Source organism: Cenococcum geophilum, assembly GCF_001692895.1.
Source record: "Cenococcum geophilum 1.58 unplaced genomic scaffold K441scaffold_110, whole genome shotgun sequence".
NCBI lineage: Eukaryota > Fungi > Ascomycota > Dothideomycetes > Gloniales > Gloniaceae > Cenococcum > Cenococcum geophilum.
Genome location: NW_027137668.1, coordinates 146,763 through 164,711, shown reverse-complemented (window position 1 = coordinate 164,711; position 17,949 = coordinate 146,763). Strand labels below are relative to the sequence as shown.

General features: G+C 49.7%; 9 protein-coding genes across 9 annotated transcripts; 4 read left to right on the top strand and 5 right to left on the bottom strand.

Annotated features, from left to right (window-relative positions):
* Positions 1-120: 120 nt before the first annotated feature.
* On the top strand, positions 121-2,067 carry K441DRAFT_691512 (uncharacterized protein; the record flags this gene model as incomplete). The annotated part of the gene is made up of 3 exons (XM_067652488.1): positions 121-246; positions 295-1,134; positions 1,183-2,067. 3 exons carry the CDS (start codon positions 121-123, stop codon positions 2,065-2,067), a joined length of 1,851 nt encoding a protein of 616 aa, XP_067496300.1.
* A 402-nt stretch (positions 2,068-2,469) lies between these two features.
* Positions 2,470-3,026, bottom strand: K441DRAFT_709711 (ribosomal protein S12/S23; the record flags this gene model as incomplete). The annotated part of the gene is made up of 2 exons (XM_067653868.1): positions 2,470-2,648; positions 2,768-3,026. The coding sequence occupies 2 exons, from the start codon at positions 3,024-3,026 to the stop codon at positions 2,470-2,472; spliced, it is 438 nt and encodes a 145-aa protein (XP_067496299.1).
* A 362-nt stretch (positions 3,027-3,388) lies between these two features.
* Positions 3,389-4,150, top strand: K441DRAFT_484798 (uncharacterized protein; the record flags this gene model as incomplete). Its single annotated transcript, XM_067641919.1, has 1 exon — positions 3,389-4,150. A coding segment is annotated over one exon (762 nt), but the record flags the coding sequence as incomplete, so codon positions are not given.
* Positions 4,151-4,480: 330 nt separating this feature from the next.
* On the bottom strand, positions 4,481-6,796 carry K441DRAFT_671861 (MFS general substrate transporter). Its single transcript, XM_067650477.1, has 6 exons — positions 6,459-6,796; positions 6,207-6,405; positions 5,977-6,137; positions 5,842-5,922; positions 5,747-5,788; positions 4,481-5,687 (listed from the first exon to the last, which is right to left on the bottom strand). The coding sequence occupies exons 1-6, from the start codon at positions 6,475-6,477 to the stop codon at positions 4,681-4,683; spliced, it is 1,509 nt and encodes a 502-aa protein (XP_067496297.1). The 5' UTR covers positions 6,478-6,796; the 3' UTR covers positions 4,481-4,680.
* A 611-nt stretch (positions 6,797-7,407) lies between these two features.
* On the top strand, positions 7,408-8,723 carry K441DRAFT_597601 (uncharacterized protein; the record flags this gene model as incomplete). Its single annotated transcript, XM_067645072.1, has 2 exons — positions 7,408-8,085; positions 8,151-8,723. 2 exons carry the CDS (start codon positions 7,408-7,410, stop codon positions 8,721-8,723), a joined length of 1,251 nt encoding a protein of 416 aa, XP_067496296.1.
* A 3,463-nt stretch (positions 8,724-12,186) lies between these two features.
* Positions 12,187-14,169, top strand: K441DRAFT_624153 (cytochrome c peroxidase). The gene is made up of 3 exons (XM_067646069.1): positions 12,187-13,018; positions 13,078-13,199; positions 13,280-14,169. The coding sequence occupies exons 1-3, from the start codon at positions 12,612-12,614 to the stop codon at positions 13,873-13,875; spliced, it is 1,125 nt and encodes a 374-aa protein (XP_067496295.1). The 5' UTR covers positions 12,187-12,611; the 3' UTR covers positions 13,876-14,169.
* K441DRAFT_671857 (uncharacterized protein) lies at positions 14,145-14,343 on the bottom strand. Its single transcript, XM_067650476.1, has one exon. The coding sequence runs from the start codon at positions 14,336-14,338 to the stop codon at positions 14,174-14,176; it is 165 nt and encodes a 54-aa protein (XP_067496294.1). The 5' UTR covers positions 14,339-14,343; the 3' UTR covers positions 14,145-14,173.
* Positions 14,344-15,158: 815 nt separating this feature from the next.
* K441DRAFT_32169 (uncharacterized protein) lies at positions 15,159-15,790 on the bottom strand. Its single transcript, XM_067641168.1, has one exon. The coding sequence runs from the start codon at positions 15,615-15,617 to the stop codon at positions 15,219-15,221; it is 399 nt and encodes a 132-aa protein (XP_067496293.1). The 5' UTR covers positions 15,618-15,790; the 3' UTR covers positions 15,159-15,218.
* A 1,093-nt stretch (positions 15,791-16,883) lies between these two features.
* Positions 16,884-17,749, bottom strand: K441DRAFT_649664 (glutaredoxin; the record flags this gene model as incomplete). Its single annotated transcript, XM_067646953.1, has 3 exons — positions 16,884-17,245; positions 17,394-17,667; positions 17,723-17,749. The coding sequence occupies 3 exons, from the start codon at positions 17,747-17,749 to the stop codon at positions 17,082-17,084; spliced, it is 465 nt and encodes a 154-aa protein (XP_067496292.1). The 3' UTR covers positions 16,884-17,081.
* Positions 17,750-17,949: the final 200 nt, after the last annotated feature.

The window sequence follows — 17,949 nt, the reverse complement described above, 5'->3', positions numbered from 1 at the left end:
ATTCTTAGTGGTGAGCGCTCCCCAAAATCCTCTCGCTTCCAAGACTCCCGCTTCCGCGACCGCCCTCACCAACAATTGTGCCAGCGGAACGGCTCCGTTCTGTAAACATCTTCGAGCAGCATGCCTGCATTATTGCGACGCAATCTGACATGTTTTTATTGCGGCCGCCGCTCTGCAAAGAAGCAGACGGGCCAGATTCGGCAATGGCAATGCGAAAACTGCGAAGCTGTAAATTATCTGGATGAAGTATGCCTGGAAGGCCTCAACTATCTGCTCTTGCTAACATCCATCTAGAACGGCCAGATCACAGACCCTCCCGCCATCCAGACACCGAAAGCTCCAGTTCAGTATGCGCATACCGTACCTCGTGCGACTTCCCCAGAGCTGGGCTCTCCGGATGAAACACTGTTCTGCCAGGCCTGCCAGAAGAATCAATACCTTCTCACCCAAGCTCTAGCAGAGTATCTCCCTCCTCAGAACGATCCAAAATATGCCGAATATGAAACCTCCATTTCACAATACCGGCGGAGCTTAGAAGAGCGTTACCCTCAAGTATGCGTCAACTGCGCGCCCCGAGTGCGACAGCGGATCAGAGCTGCCGGTTACGCAGCGAAGACAGATCATTTGCGCCGCATGATGCAGCGTACAAAACATGGAAGTGTTCCATCTAGGAAAGTAGGATGGGGTTGGCGCAATGTACTGGTATTCCTGGGTGGGCAGGCATATGCAATAAGCATTATCCTTAGTCTCATATGGCACATCTTTGGAGTATTTCTGAATCCAATTCCGGAATACGGAATGAGACCTGCAGAGACTCCTGGGCCCAGAATTTGCCTTACACAAGCTGTGAGGGATCAGGAGGTTGAGCAGGCTTGTTTCTCTTCTATGGTACCTTTGGCAAAGGATGGACTTATGCTTGGAATTTTCTCGTTTTGGTGGAACAATAGATTGAACGAGAAAGTAAAAGGTTCTGGAGGGCGCATGGTTGGATTGAGTGCCCATCTGAAGTTCCAAATGGTTGTTCTGGCAGTCAGGGCTACCGGCATCTGGTGTTTGCAAGAAGTGGGGACCATAAAGCTTGCGTTGCAAGTTTTCAGAGCCGCCCACTTATTTATGATCATCTTTACCATTATTGTAAGTCTCCTTCACCAATTTCTGTAGATGATGCTAACGGAAAAATAGACAACTTTCATCTCATTCCGACTCGTCAAGATAGACCATACGCCCAACTTCTCCTTCAACCAAACCATCGAACCTCTTCTCCCTGAAGCGCCCAATGGCCAACTTCGAAATGGCACTCCGAGACCCCCAGGCTCTAGCTTCGACACTATAGCTAGTTCCTTCGGCTCCTCATTTCCTATATCAAGTCTTGCACCTGCTCCATCCACGGCCATTCAATATCCACCATCGCCAACCACCACCGCTACCGAAAGCAATACCTCTGACACGGAAACCGAGGCAACGGCAACAGACCTCTATGATCAAGATAACTCCATGGACTGGACACCGACTCGCGTATCACCTTTTCAACCCCGCCGCGCAGTCCGTTCAGGTGCTCAACTCGGGCAATCACCTCAGCAACCTCAGCGACCTCAGCAACTAGGTCAGGGTTTACCCTCTCCATTCTACGGTGTCCTCCCACCCGCTCCCAAAGCTCCTGCACACAAGATCTCCAATCCATTCCCGCAACCTGTGTTTAAGAAGGCGTCTCTCACATCCCAGAAAGATTTTTTCTCGAAGATGATGGTGTCGCAAGGAGAGCCCCAATCCGAAGGAACCAGTTTCGGTTCTAAAGCAAACGGACGATCAAAGAGGGAAATGCAGCTTGGGGAAGCTAAATTCCAGCTCAAAGAGGAACCCAGAGATACTGGACTAGAAGCGATGTTTGACTCCGTCTTCTCTATCAAAGACGACCCAGCCGAAGTTAGGGCTACAGAAATTCAGGCGAAGAGACAAGGTGAGGTAAAAGAAGAGAGTAGGCTATGGGCATTCGGGCAGATGATCCTGGTTGGTTGCCTGCCTATTGCTATCGGCGCCACGGTTGTACTATGGAAAGGATGGTATTAAGAAAAGTCTTTTGTTTTGTGATATATATGTTGGGAGGATTTGCTGTTTTGAAAGCATCGCGGGTCGGTTTGCATGGCATGGAATGGCGTTTTTCTTTTGTTAGTACAATACCCTGAGTAGAGGTAGAACATATCTGAGTAGAATATCACTCAAGATGTAGTTCTCATTGTCTTCGTTGAGGGGAGCGGTTTTCCAATTGGGGCTTCGTTTTGTGTTCCTCTGCTTGTCCGAGCAATCTTCGACCACCGTAACTCCAAAAATGGCGCCTGAAAGGTTAGATTTCTCTAACTAACCATCTATCAAGCTTCATGCATCGCATACAATCCCGAGAGAAAATCCCAAAGAAGTTTGAACCACGCCACGGACTATTTCCCATTCATCTTCATAACAGCGAGACCACGCCTACGACCTAGGCTTTTCCTTCTTCTCCTTCCACAGCGCTGAGAGACCGACACCGGACACCTTGACGACCTTGAACCGCACACCGGGAATATCACCCTTGGCTTTGCCCTTACGACCAAAACCAGCGAGGAGGACTTCGTCGTTCTCGTCTACGAAGTTCAAGCAACCGTCGTTTGGCACTACAAATTTGTTAGCATCCGGTCCTAACAATTGCACAACCTCTATTCCCCAATATCCACACAATCCCATCCAATCCCGCCACCCATATCACAATGCTACATTGACGAGATTGACGTACCGAAAGCGGTGACCTTCTTTCCGTTCTTGATCAACTGCACCCTGACACACTTCCGAATAGCAGAGTTTGGCTGCTTAGCCTCGACACCGACCTTCTCAAGGACAATGCCCTTTGCGTGTGAGGAACCACCGAAGGGAGAGGACTTGTAGGCCGTGCCGAGCAGGCGCTTCTTGAAGGACAGGTCGGCCCAGCGGCCCTCGCGGCGATGGTTGCGCAGCTTGCGGGCGGCGTTGAGACCTCTTGGCTTGCCTTTACCCATGATTGCTGGTGTTGCAGGTTAGCGAGGCGTTGGAGACCGGGGATTGAAGGGGAGATTGAGGCTGTAGGGAGTGGCAGGGGGAGGCGTACCGATTTATGTGATGATCGCGGTATGGGTTGTGATGGAGTCGATTTCGTTCGAGATTTAGTCGTCGATGCAGAAAATACCCAAGTGGACTTGTGTGCTCGTGAGAGGTCGCAAGCGAGAACGGCTTTTCCCGATGCAGCCCATCTTATCTAATCAGCTACCCCTCCACCAATCATTTGCCAAACCAACGCCAGCCAAATACCTCCACCAAACATGTAAATATACAGTGAGCCCGAAGCACAATGACCTCCACCACTCCCATAACTAAGACCACGTCGAACCGCCTCCCGGCCCCCTCCCTCTTCGTCGGCCCCCCTTCCCGCAATGCCTCCAACACCTCCCTCCTCCCACCCCCCACCACATCGCCCTCCACCCGCGCCCCTCTCGTCCGCCAACGCTCCCTCCTCAGCGACCCAAAACGCAGCGACACCGCCGACCGCACCGATGCGGGGCCCGCCGCCACCGGGCCCTTCGCGCGGCGGCAGCAGCAGCAACAGCAGCAGCAGCACGTGGAGCAGCAAAGCAACGAGCGCACGGATGCCATCTGGGCCGAGATGCAGAACACGCTGGAGGAAGTAGAGCTAAGCGCGACGAGCAGCACGCACATGTTCGCGCCGGCGCACTCGCGCGCGCTGGACGAGCTGCGCGCGGCCCAGATTGCGCTCGCGAAGGCGTGGGCGCGCAGCGAGGCCGACGAGGAGGGCCAGGCTGACGAGGAGAGGGCCGCGGCGGCGCGCGGGCAGGAGGCGGGGCTGGGGCTGGGGCTGGGCGCGACGAATATTTTGGCGGCGGATCGTGCGGAGAAGATGGCGGGTGTGGGCGCTGCGGCGCCGGCGGCTGGGGGTGCGAAGCCGGCGAGTGAGCGGACGCAGCTGGAGGAGGACACGGAGAAGGATATTGAGTTGAGTCGGAAGAGGAGGGAGGCTAATGATCGGTACTTTCAGCGTGTGAATACCGGGGTTTTGGAGGTGGTGGCGAAGCTTGAGGAGGTGGCTAAGGCTATGAAGGGAGTGGAGCAGGAGAGTAAGGAGATTTGGAGAGATGGGGAGAGTATTGATACTGCGAGTGTCGCTTGAGGAGATGTACGGGGATTGGCTATATGATTAATTCTCTGGAAGAGCTTATGGAGAGCGGAAGCCTTAGACGATTGGGCCTCGTAGCGTCTGCAATCCCGCCTACCACGTGCTTAGGCTCTCTAGACTTTGCTACTATCAATGATAGAACTTAGATACTATCAGTGATTTGCAGCTAGCACAGCGGATGGATATGGTTACTTCAGCTAGATAGTGGGTCACCACAGAACTATCACAACCACAAAGGTATTGGAGGGACAAAATTGGGGACATCGCTCAATAAGAATCAATATCCAGCTAAATGTATAGTGTTGGGCTCTATCAAAGAGTCTTTAGTTTAGGGATGACACCAAGGATATGAAGCAATAGAATTATATTAAGATATTAGCATCCCAGCATCTCCTTAGGCTAGTCTCAATGTCATTCTATCCAAATTACCTCTATCTCTCCTCTCATTTTTATCCTCTTCTCTTTCCATCCCCAAACCAAAACAATCACAGCAAATACCGATAATCTGGGCTCAAATCTCCCATCTCTGTCTTCTCGTACTCCGTTAGCCCTAAATTCGTCGGTGACTTTTCCCTCCTCCGATTTTGCCAGTAGCACATGGCAAAATAGATCACGCAGCTAACGCCACCGACACACACAAACGCAATGCATATGCTATATCCCGTGATATACTTGGGTGCATCCTTCGCTAAGAACGCGTACACAGCAATAATACCTCCAACATTGCCGAACCCAATCTGCCACGCGGTTCCCACAGCGCGCCGGTGATGCCCACCAAGATTCATACTAAACCAGCATATAATGACTGGCATAGCGGAGAATGCACCCATGGCGACGAGGAAGAGAGCTCCATATTGCAGATGCTTGCGGTTGTGGACGGCGATAAGGATGGCAAAACCTGTGATGCAGACGCAGATAGGAAGTAGCGCAAAGAAGAAACGATGTCGTGTTCTGTCACTGGCGTATGCGATGACCATGGCGAAAGCAAAGGCGGCAGCCCATGGTGGTACGCTATACAGCTGTGTCTCGATGGCCGAATATCCATACGACTTTATAATTCCGGGAGAAAAATAGGCGTAGCCATACGCGGGTACGATCAAGCCAAAGTACATAAAGCCGCCTACGAAGATCTTAGGATCCTTAAAAACGTTACCGATATCCCTAAGCGTGATTCGTCGCTCGGCGGCCGAACGGCCCTGGTCTTCACGAAGTCGAGACCGGATGAACGCGCGCTCCGAGGGCTGCAGCCATTTGGCTTCTTCGGGGAAGCTGGGAAGCAGGAAGAAGAAGAATAGCGAGACAACGCAGGTTAGCGTGCCTTCAAGGATGAAGATCCACCTCCAGCCGCGATAGCCTCGCATCCCATCCATCTTTCCAATTGCAGATGCGAGAAGGCCACCAAATGCGCCAGCAAGCGTCGCGCTGCCAAAAAAGAAGCTATAACGGCGTTGTGCTTCATGACGGCGATACCACATCCCGATCAAGTAGAAGCCTGTAAGGTTGTCAATGGACGGCAATGGCGGTAATTTCGGTAATATTGTAGGAGCTTACATCCTGGAAACATGCCCGTTTCACACAAGCCGAGGAAGAAACCTGGTTGAAAAGTAAGAGGCTGGAATTATGCTTAACTGGTGCATAAGACATACGGGTGGCTAGCAAGCCGCTGTAACTATGGACCAGTCCTTGACATATGGTGACGAAGCCAAAGCAGAACATGCATGATGATACTAGATTTTCTTCAGCCCATATAATATTAAAATTTATTGTTATTCATTACTTACACCAGATGTGCGGCTTCAATTTTTTCAGGAGAACGTTAGATGGAATCTCGAAGAGGACGTACGGGACGAAAAATATAACAAGTGCAGTGTTGTATTTATTCCCAGTAGCGATATGAAGGTCGGTAGAGAGACCGAAGATGTTTGCATTTGAGATATTTACTCTGCGCGCCCATTTGTTAATTGATAAAAGCCCAATTACGGAGTTGGGGTTCCGACCAAGGATGTCTTACCGATCCAGAAATGCCAACAAGTACATAATACAAAGGAATGGAATGACATGCAAATCGATCTTAGCTACCAATTTGCGCTCCGTGGTATGCGGCGGACAGGGAATAGGCGTCCCATCATCATATTCGAGGCCCGTCTCATCTTGCGTATGGTTGTACTCCGGAACAGGGTCCTCCGCGCCTTCCTGCGCCTTTCCTTTCTCTGGCATGACTGTATCAGCGAGGGTTCGATGGAAGCAGGACAAGGTGACTTACTTTCACTGCGGAAATGCATATTGAACGGACGGGCAGGTAAGGCCGAGGACACAACAAGCTTGGAAGCCCGGCCGGCGGTAGCTGGATTTTAAGAGAAAATTATTCATAAAGGATCATCCCTGGCGCGTCGATCTTGGGCCGATTTTAGTAATTCTCGACACTACTGTACCTCAACACCCTCGCGCGCCATCGCCCCGATCCGAGCTTTTGGGGAACATTTCCTGTGTTTTGCCCCGCACCTCCCTGTAAATTAATGCTGTTGTAAGCCACTAAGCCGGCCAAAGCGCGCCACTTAATTTTTTGGGGACTGATGGCACCGGGTGCCTGGACGTTGCGCGTTTGGAACTGTCTTGCGAGTTAAAATGAAGTGCGGATTATCCACTAAATAACGAGACTCGAAAACGCGCAAAAACGGTGGCTCCACCCAACCTTGTGCTGACGTGAGAAGGGGTCTTTACAGTAGCAAATACAAATGATATTATTAAGGTGTCTCGGTCAGAACAGAGGAGCCGAGGTCAGAGGTGCAGAGGTGCCGACAAACCGAATGGGTAATAAGCATTGTGGCTTTTCAGAAGAGAGACTTGGGCATGCAAGGCGGCGGCTGATACCCCAAGCTAATAGTTCTTGTGGCTTAGGGCTAGAGTCGCGGGGACGGGGCTTTTGCCTTGTCTTAGCATCCAGCAGATCCCAACACCATAATTGCATCATACGACAGCCTATCCATTGTCCAGCCCGTGGCGGGGGTGCGGATTGCTCCCCGACGCCTGCACGCCTCAGCCATTGCTAACTTTGTCCTAAGATCGATATGCTTCGGCCAATCGGAGCTTGCCCGTTATGGGTGGTTGGTTAATGAACCTTCTGGTCTCCTCGCCTTTCCACGTCTTCCTGTTCTTCCCCAGCCGACTGTCCTTTGCCATTTGGTATTACATAGTCATTTGAATGAATCAAAATGCCACAATCTTCTCGTCCCAATGTCGCTTTTCGAGTTACACCTCAAGCTCCCTCTATCGCCAACAAGAAATTCAGCACTTCCACCGATGTACTTGATTTCAGAGCAATCCGTCATCTTCCACGTAGCCAGGGCCCTGGAGCGACGTCTAATAGCCCTGCCAACTCAGCCGACTATCAGACTTTAAAGGGAAAGGCTGATGCAGCAACTGAGCTACGCCAGAGCGTTAAAGAGTCAAAGCCCTCCAAGGATATCTTGGTAAATACGTCCAAAACACGCGCTTCCATATCGACAAAGAAGACGGCGATACCCAAAACCCGGCCACATGCTGGTGGACCGACGAAACTTCGTGCGGGTAGGCCTGTGAAAACAGCGTTGTGCGCAGATCTGTGGCCGATTATTTTCCAGTACAGCGAATCATCAGTTCTTCTGTATATGAAAGACGTTGCCCCGCTGTTTCGCGAGATTCTGGGAAAGAAATCAGTGTGGAAAGAAAGCAGAGTGTATAATTATGGAGATGAGATTCCGCCGCCTATCCCTGGACTAGAAGAATGGCAGTATGCGGATCTCCGCCATGGACAAGGTTGCATGAGCTGTAAGAAAGAGAGGACTCGAAAGACGTATTGGGCTTTCCTTAGACGATGGTGCAAAGCCTGTTTGCATTCTAGAATTGTTGGGGTGCGTAGTATTGATCTTCAAATTCCTTCATACTTTGGATAACTAAATCTGTCCTCGATGTGTAGGAGATGGATGCTATTACCATGCTCCAAGACTCGGTTGGAAACGACTTATCCGAACTACTCCGCTGCATTCCATCCGCAACAGTAGATTCCTGGGGCAATTACGTCAAAGCTGGAGAGGCTGATCTTCAGTTTCACCGTACCGTTTATCTGCGATCCGATGTCTGCGCCATCCTTGCAGAACTCCATAGTGTGTTCGGTAAGAACGGTGAGCCTTGGTCAAAAGACCATATTAGCGAGTGGTTTAACGATAAAGAGAAAGAGAGTAAAGAGCATCTAAAATTCTCCGAGCAGCTAGAAAACTGGGAGAAGAGTAACAGAGGAGCAAAACAAACCAGCTATAGGGATAAAAAGGGGGATCGGGAGGTGTTTTTCACCGCACACGCCTCAGCAATGACACCACCTCTCCTCAAACCGGTTTTGGAGCTTTGTAAGGCCTACCAACGAGCAATTCGGATTCCAAAAAGACCAAACATGGTAGCTTGGGGCTATTTAAAGCCGAAATTGGAGCATGAGAGAGCAGGAGCTGAAGAGATAGTGCGGAAAAGGACAAAGCAGCCCTCGAAAGGGTTTTGAGCTACTAGTTGTTATGGCTCCACTTGGCAGTCCATTGTATAGTCACCGGGTCAAAAGAACAGATTCATGATAATAACGAGCATACGCTTGATGTCAAGACAGTTACTGCACTGCCTTATAAAACTCTTCTAGGCTATCAGGATATAAACAGAGTTCAAATAGCCCTGGCAGGGCATCAACCTGCTGGGTCTGGCTCAGGTGTTGTAGTAGCTATGGAAATGGCATCGGACTGCGTGTATTACTTCAAATTAGCAAACGCCACGAGAAGGCGCCTATCCCTTAACCCGCTGGAGTCCTACGCTGAGGTCGCTTAAGTTCACGACTAGATTTCATTGGGCGTCTTTTGCTAATCCAGATACTTTAATTGGCTGATAATCATTGGACGAATTCCAACGGGCTAAGGGATAAGGTGGCATGAAGATAAGCTCGCCTGGTACACCCAAGAACTGGAATTAATACACTCGTAATTGCAACATGATTCTGTTGATTAGTCTGGCATGACGATGCAGAACCCTGTTTACTTACCACTTAGGTCTCCTACCGTCACTGTGAGAAAATGGTACTACTCATTTTTAAATACTTCTAGTAATCAATTAGGCTGTCTTGTCTTACATCTAAGAGGCCGTTCGGTTGCAAATCGCCTCCATATCATAATCTGTTCAATCCGTGCGCCTTTAGTGTCGCCCGTTTTGTAATTAATGGCGGCTACTACCGTGGCTCATTTGAATCTGTAATTGAGTCGACTGTTCGGTAAGGCTCCAGATAAGGCTCCATATTTGACTTCGCATAATGCACGATTGACGTCGGTGAGCAATTCGAATGAGCCCCTCTCTGCCACCAGGCCTCTATCGCGACTCCCTACTTTGGTGTAATAATGGAACCTCCTCCTCGGCGAACGCCCTCTCTACGATTGACGTTTCCTACATCTTTGCCCACCTCCCGTACGAGCCGTAGTAGAATTACAGCAACGCCCGCGATCACGAAGGTTAAGATAATAATATCATATAATTAAGGCTTGTAAATGCGACAGCAGTATCGCGGTTGAGGCGTGTGGAGTCGCCATATTACGAGAAGTTGTCACTTTGGCGCATATATGGGAGCTCCAGATTGATATGGAATATGGAATGGGAGCTCGAAGCTACATATTAAAACGGTGCCAAGAACCTCATTTCAACTACTGTATGCAGTATAGCTTACAAATTTAACGCGCTTACCGATATGGAGGAGCTTCAGATTCAAAAGTCGTCAGATTTACCGAACAACCACCTCATATTCAGTTTTGAGCTCCATTTCGGTTACAATATGGAGTTGCAACCGAACACCCCCTAAAAAAAGCCCTCTTCTCCAATCATTAACCTGGCCGAATCTTCGTAGATATAAAATCATGAGCAGGGGAATAGCAGCTTCAGGTCGTCCAAGGCGGCCTTATTTCGCGCCCTGATCACTCCAATCAACATGTCTGACAATGCTGAGTCATATATCGCTAGCTCTTTGACTTCTTGCTGCCCCTGGAGGTCCTTGAGCATACGGCACACCAGGCGTTCTTTCAAGCGGCGCTTTATGTAGGGAAAGCCGGTCGGGAAAGCCGTTGCGTATTCCCCAAAAAGTATTTCTTTACTAAGAAGCCTGATTGTGTGAATGGCAACGTACTTAAAAGAACTTCCAGTATTTGAGATAACTTTTTGAAGGCGTGCCACGACGGATGTTTGAGTCCCCAGATGCGAACTGTGATTACTGATAGAGAATCTCAAAGAGTCTAAATAAACTCACATTGGTTCATTAATCTAGCCCAGCATGCATGGTACTCTGCATCTGTGTCGTGTAACGGCTTCCTAGTGTAACCAGGCCAGCCCCTGGCCTTTTATAACACTCAAGTCTCTAATACTCTGTAGATCTCCAGAACTCGGAATATCATCGTGTCAGCAGGCTGTTTATCTAAGCCTCTCATATGACTTGGCGGTTATTGAGAGTCATCTCGTGTCTTTTGCTAGAAGATAGATTACATGAAAGGTAGATTAAGTATGTATTCTAAAAGTTTCCGTCTACTTCCGGGGGGATTTCGAGAAGCCCTACCTCAAAAGTAAGATGACACCTGGCTAAGAGAATTGAGACTTGTTCCGACTAATACCGGTACACACGATATTCCGGAACATTTCCGCCTCATTCCGGAACGAGTCGTCCTTGTTCCAGAATGAGCCGTGTATCGCTTTAATCGGCTTCATTCCGGATTAATCGACTCATTCTGGAATAAGGTAGTGCTCTAAAAGCAATATAAGTAGGTTACCGCGGTCAAGTTAAACTGAAAATTGTCTCTAGTATTACTTTACTATAGCTCTATAATTATAAGGGCTTTTATATCCCTTCGCACGTTGGTTTGCGTCCTACGGTATCGATAAGGGCCTGGCCAATAAGAGGCGCCCGTTGGGCGCCCGTGTGTACGATGTTCCTAGGCTTGGCGCCAAGTGTAGGACTCCAACGTGCGAAGGGATAGTGAGGCGACTTGGCTCTCTCTAATTACCCTAATTTGGCTTAGCTTAGCGATCAATTAAATTTTAGCCACAATTAACCTCAATTTTGACGTACGTAGAAATCCTAATCGTTATAAGGAGGCTAGATACGTTATTAACGTACGTAGTAAAGCTTTTTTATCCCTTAACCCGCCGAAATTCGTCCACTCGGTATCGATAAGAACCAACCAATAAGATCAATGCAATCAAACTGTCGTGATTAGAAATATGAAGCCGTTGCGAAACTGGGCAGCGGCCACGGCTCTGGTGATGGGCTTTTAGCGACACGATTTGGTTGAACGTTATATTTAGTCGGCTGAACAAGGTCTATATCATTGGAAGTACGATTAGAAGGCATATTTGATAGTATTGTATTGATTAAATCTACTTAGGCTATACGCGTACTTCTCATTCTGGTGTTCCGCACGGACCATATACTCGGTGGACGTCGGCGGGTTAAGGGATACTCTGTCGCGAATATTAGAAATTAATCCGGAATCAAGCCGATCAAAGCGATACACGAACAAGGATGACTCGTTCTGGAATGAGGCAGAAATGTTCCGGAATATCGCGAGTACCGGTATCAGTCGGAACAGACTTCCGTTGTTGATACTAAGACCTACTGTTATTGACCTTACCTGGGACATAAAAATCATAGCTATACTCGTGAAATCTTAAGTTCCCTTGAACTTCTTGTTCTAAGTCTAAACTGGTGTAACTCTGACCTGGTAGAAGATCCTCCGAGTTTCCCCAGGTTTTTAGAGCATTGTCCACTAATACAAGGCTTGTGATTGGTCCCTCCCCATGCGCTTCAGCCTCCTCCCCAAGAAAACTTCAGGAGAGCTGAAAGTACCCAGGACTGGATCGAAAGGGGCCATTACTCATATTTATAGAGTATAGGGTACATGCATACGGCCCCCTCTTTCCCCTCTTCCAACTCAGAGCCCCGTCGATCCGGCTGAGACGCCACGCGAACCGGAGAATTATCCCTGTTTCAGTGACGAGGGGAAAAGGAGGCTCTGTTGCTGGGCCTGAAACGTCAAATTTTTTGTTTTGCCATGATGAAAATAGTGCTGAAAATTTGAGCTCTCGTTCCCAAGGTGATGGATTACTTCAGCATCAGAGTTCTAGGCACAAGGGGGGCCTATACCAGCGGTGATTGGCTGCCTTGGGGCCCACATAGGGAGTTACCGTGGTCCGACGGGTATGTTTATCAGGAAGGCACTGGCACTCTTGAAACATCTTCCCACATTCTCTCCCTTTCCTTCACCTCATCTAAATTGAAGCCCTGCTATCTGCGCCTGCTTTTACTGCTTTAATTGCCTCATTGCCTATTATCATCATCTCTAAACTTCATCGACAATCACAGATAGCTCCCGCTATGGCCTCCGCAGCTAGGCCCTTCACCCGCGGCGCGCTGCGATTAGCCCCGGCAAACTTCAGGGCGACCGCCACACGCAACGCACGCTTCGCAGTTCCACGACAGACATTCCCCCGACAATCTCGTCGAGGATATGCCGATAATGCAGCACCGAAGTCTGGCAGCAGCGGCCTCCTGTGGGGCATTGGTCTTGCCGCCCTTGGTGGCGGAGGGTTCTACTACTACAGCCAGAACCCAGACCTCTTCTCAGGGAAGGAAGTTAAGCCAAAGGGTCCTTTCACTCCCAAGTTCGAGGACTACCAGCAGGTTTACAATACTGTGGCAAAGGCACTGGAGGAACATGATGAGTACGACGACGGCAGCTATGGCCCCGTCCTGCTAAGATTGGCATGGCACGCCAGTGGAACGTAAGTAAAATAGGATCAATCGAGAGAGAAGGTGAAATTTGATGGCTAACATAAGATAGCTATGACAAGGAAACTGGCACTGGCGGCTCCAATGGTGCCACCATGAGATTCACCCCGGAGGGTGACCACGGTGCAAATGCTGGCCTGAAGGCTGCTCGCGACTTCCTAGATCCTATCAAGGGTACGTCTACACATCGGCAATTCCGATCTTCTCTTGGCCTCCCTATATCCCAAATTAACCCCCCTATTGACAATCTCTAGAAAAATTTCCTTGGATAAGCTACTCTGACCTCTGGATTCTTTCTGGCATCTGCGCCATCCAAGAAATGCAAGGCCCACACATTCCCTTCCGTCCAGGTCGTACAGACCGCGACGTTTCCTTCTGTACTCCTGACGGTCGTCTCCCGGATGCCTCCCAGGAGCAGAAGCATCTGCGCACTATCTTCGGCCGCATGGGTTTCAACGACCAAGAAATTGTTGCACTATCAGGTGCCCACGCTCTCGGGCGTTGCCACACTGACCGAAGTGGCTATGACGGCCCATGGACCTTCTCGCCAACCACCCTCACCAACGACTACTACAAGCTCCTGATCGAGGAGAAGTGGGCATGGAAGAAGTGGAGCGGCCCCAAGCAGTTTGAGGACGTGACGACCAAGTCTCTCATGATGCTGCCGACAGATATGGTGCTCATCAAAGACAAGAGCTTCAGGCAGTACGTAGAGAAGTATGCCAAGGACAATGATGCTTTCTTCAAGGACTTCGCGGATGTGGTAACAAGACTCTTCGAGCTGGGTGTGCCGTTCACAACCGGCGAGGATGCGAGATGGACGTTCAAGAGCAGCTTCGACGAGGCGTGAGTGGCTTGAAGGGTTAGTGCGCTGATGTATTTTTGAGATAGTTCTTGCTTTGGAGCCTGAGGCATCCTAGAACCGACTAGAGGCTAGAGAGCATTTGAAAACTTACTGTAGCTATGGTGTAGGAGATTGGTTGAAGTCTGTTACAGTCAGAGCAAGCTGTTTCCGGCCTCTTAATGGTTTGCTTTCTTGTAACATACCTAGACCACTTTCAACAAGAATTCCTTATCGTCTGCATTTCGTATTTTGCCATCCAATCGCTGACAACATTGGGCTAATACTGGTATTCTAACATTGAAAGCTAAACAGAATAAAGTTCGCTGAATGTAGTGATGAACGGAATGGTTGAAGTTCTAACTACGACGAATATAGGCCTATATGGTGTAGCAATCAATAAGTGATTGCCACGGAAACAAATCAAAAAAAGAACAAAGGGAGTCTGTGACTCTTCCAGATCCTTCCTCATATAGTACCCCGATAATCAGAGACTTGTAACATCGAACTTACAACTAACTGATCTGATAGAAAATGCACGGAATAAACCGAAACAACAAGACAACAGAGCAATCACCTCTAGCCGTTGTTCCCACTACTACCCTCTCAAGACCAACAGGCAGCTCAATCCACCTGCAAAAGCTCCACAATCTTCTTCTGCTTCTCCTTCCACTGCTTCGCCCTCTCACTTTCCTCTTCACAAAGATCCTCCATCGCCTTCATACCAACATCTTGAACCTGTTGCTTCAGCGCTGCGATCTGCTTCGGAGGAATAGAAGGCATCGGATCCAGCGGACCGTATTGAGACGGCGAGGGCGCCATTGCGCTCCTCCCCTCGCGCCTCCCTCCCTTCTCCCAAACGACCTCAACAAACAGCCCATCCGTATCCCCGTCACTATCCACCATCCCCTCTTCGTCCCCATCGTCCTCGCCCCCCTCATTCCCAATCCCAAGCACCTCCCGCGCCCTCTCCTCCCCCATCGCTGCAGCCGCAACCCAATACAGCTCCCCAACCACGCTCTCGTACTCCCCCCGCAGCCTCTCGATCTCCTGCTCCTCTTCCCGCACCATGCGCGCAAACGCCTCCATCCGCGCCGCCACCGTCGTGCGCGACAGGAAGCGGTGGCCCTCAGCGTCCGTGTTCCACACCTCGAGCTCGACGTCGCCGAGCGCAGACGCGAGATCGTCCTCCGCTGCCGCGCACGCGGCTTGGAAGAGGGTGCGCTCGCCTGAGGGGAGTTCGACGGAGGCGGTGGCGTGAAGGTTGGCGAGGAGGGATGAGCACGCGGCGTGCAGCGAGGTGGTGGCGTTGCTGTGGAGGGTGCTGCGGTAGGTGGTTGTAGTTTCTGGAGTCAGTTAGGTGGGCTTGCGGGCGAAGAGGGGGTCGAAGTGGGGGGAATGAGGGGACTGGGGGGGTTGGGATGAGAGGGGAGTGGGAGAGCCATACCCTTGAATGCTACGGTGAGGGGGTGCTGCTCGCTCAGTCGGACTTCTCCTGGTTTCTTGAGGATCGATGAGACCTGGGGTTTGTGCGATGCTTTGCCAATGCCACGGCTTCTGTTTGGGGCTTTAGCTACGTTGGTGGCGGATTTGAGGGCGTGTCCTGTGCTGGGAGCTTTTCTTGTCGGGGGATGGGGACGTTTGAACATTGCTGAAGTTGAAATGATGGCTTTTGGCTTCTTCCCCATGACGGGTTCATTAGGATGTGGAGGGCGCAGTCCTGGCTCTAGTGCAGCACGCCGATTCGCCATTCCGGTTATTGAGGATGAGCGGAGAAGTTGAGCAGAGAATAGAGAAGAGGTAGAGGACAGGATCACGCAACACCTCAGTTTCAACAAACTACAAACGGGTAAAAATACGTCTAAAAGGTACAAATAGAAGGAATGTCTATATCATATTTAGTTTAAAAGACCCCGACATGTGCGAGCAGTTATAGACTTGATTAAAGTAGAAAATAGTAGGTAAGGCCACCACAGTCTAATTTGTTCCTTCAAGACGATATAAGTAGTAGTTCTTTAATTAACGTCTGATACGGATCCTATCTTGGCCCACGCAGACTACTCCGTTACAGGGGGGAAAACTTGTAATTTACATGAAGAAAACCCTGCAGTTAGGGGAGGAAAAACCCTATGAGCAGCCTTAGTAGGATAAAAAACCCCAATTTGCCATGTTTGCACGTAGCAGCGGCCCTGCGGGCCTACTGCACGTCCTCCTCCTTAGATGTTTTGAACTCCTTAGGAACTACTGCTTCCTTCTCTAGCTTATCAAAGCTAGGGTTTACTACGTCCCAGCTAGGCCTTGCTAATCAATTGCTGTGTCTTATTGTCTCTTTATGTCCCATATCTTGCCCATCCCCTATATACTATCTCTTATATAGACCACTGCCATATACGCCTTACCTCCCCCCCCCTAGAGCCATCAAAGGCGTAAGGGGGATTTATCTATTCTAACTACCGTAATACTGATAAGCGAGCGGGATATTGTGTGTATTTAGGTATCTTTTATGCCTAGGCCCCAGCTAGGCCCTCTCTAAGGGTTACTACTCCGTTAAAAGGAGATAGGGAAAACCGTGGGTCGCAATCCAAGCTGCTAGGTAGTATTTAGTAGTTGAAAATGGTAAGTAACCGCATGCTCCGCGGGCGACTGCCCTGGGGGTTAGGAGGGGCCGTATATTTGCTCGTTCGTTCGTTCGCTCGTACGCTTGTTCGTCCGTCGATGTAAGGTCGTTAATGCTTTCCATTGGGGGCTAGGGGATGCTTTTAAAAGCTATTTATCCACGTTGGATTACACAGGTGCTTGGTAGGAGAACTAGTGGCTATATTGTGAAGGGGTACCGTTAGTAGTGGTTTTTGAGATCTTACCATCCCATGTGAAAACTTTTTACTACGCCCCACGACGCACACAACCACCAGGTCCTACTTGCACGCGCTGTACAACGTCTCTGCGTTGGCTCTGGGTCTGAACTTCGAAGACCTAGGTTCGTAGCCGTCACCACGTACAGGTGCAGAATCCGTTTTCGACGGCCAGACGATATAAGTAGATATCGAATTGAAGCCCAACTTCGTCTAATAAAAATTATATACAGAAATGATCTTACAGTCATATGCTGAGGTCGTTCCCGGTATTCTTTACATTTCATATCCCGTTGCCCCACACTTTTTATCATTCCTAAGACAGCTTATCTCAGACACTTAAACATGAGTAGTCCATCATATCTATTTTGATTCTTCTGCTGGTGCCGCAAGTACATTCTTTTCCTCTAGCATCTTCGCCAATGACCCGTCTTGGTGCATGCTCATCAGGATATCACAACCACCCACAAACTCCTTATCCACGTAGAGCTGCGGTATTGTTGGCCATTCTGAATACTCTTTGATGCCTGTATGGGAACTCATCAGCCACGCTCCATTAATCCCAATTACCACCTCAATCCACAACTGTAATCCGGCACAGACTCTTGCCACCACCCATGATCCCGTCCGTTCCACCCAGCTAAACTGGCAAACTAAGGAAAAATATCAACCCACCTTGCCTCAACTCCTCGTCCTCTAACACATTGAAGGCCGTAAACTTGCTTGGATCGACCCCCTGCATACCCAGAACCTGTATGCTCGCTCTCGAAAACCCACATTGCGGTGTTTCGGGTGTTCCCTTCATGAACAGCACAACGGGCGCCGACGCCACCGCCTTATCAATCGCCACTCTTGTTTCCTGCGACAATAGCCGGATTTGCAGCGGCGAGAACCGGGAGAGTGCGAGAGGTTGAAATGCGGTGAGAGGGCGGGCACTCGCACGGATGGCCTACAGTGTATTAGCTTGAGAATTGAGGTTTGCTGGAGGAGAAGGATAGTCGTACGGATGAGAATGTTGTTCGCGAGAACATTGTCACAGTTGCGGCTATGTGCGTACAGCTAGAGGTAAGAATGGAGCTGTGGAGTGATGTTGGAGGACCTCCGAAAGTTCGCCGCAGAACAAGGTCAGTTTGCGCCAAGAAATGATCTGATTACAAAATCGTGTCTTTTCACACTGCAACCTTCAATAATATGAGTATCTATATCAAATGGTGTAAGACTTATATTTTGG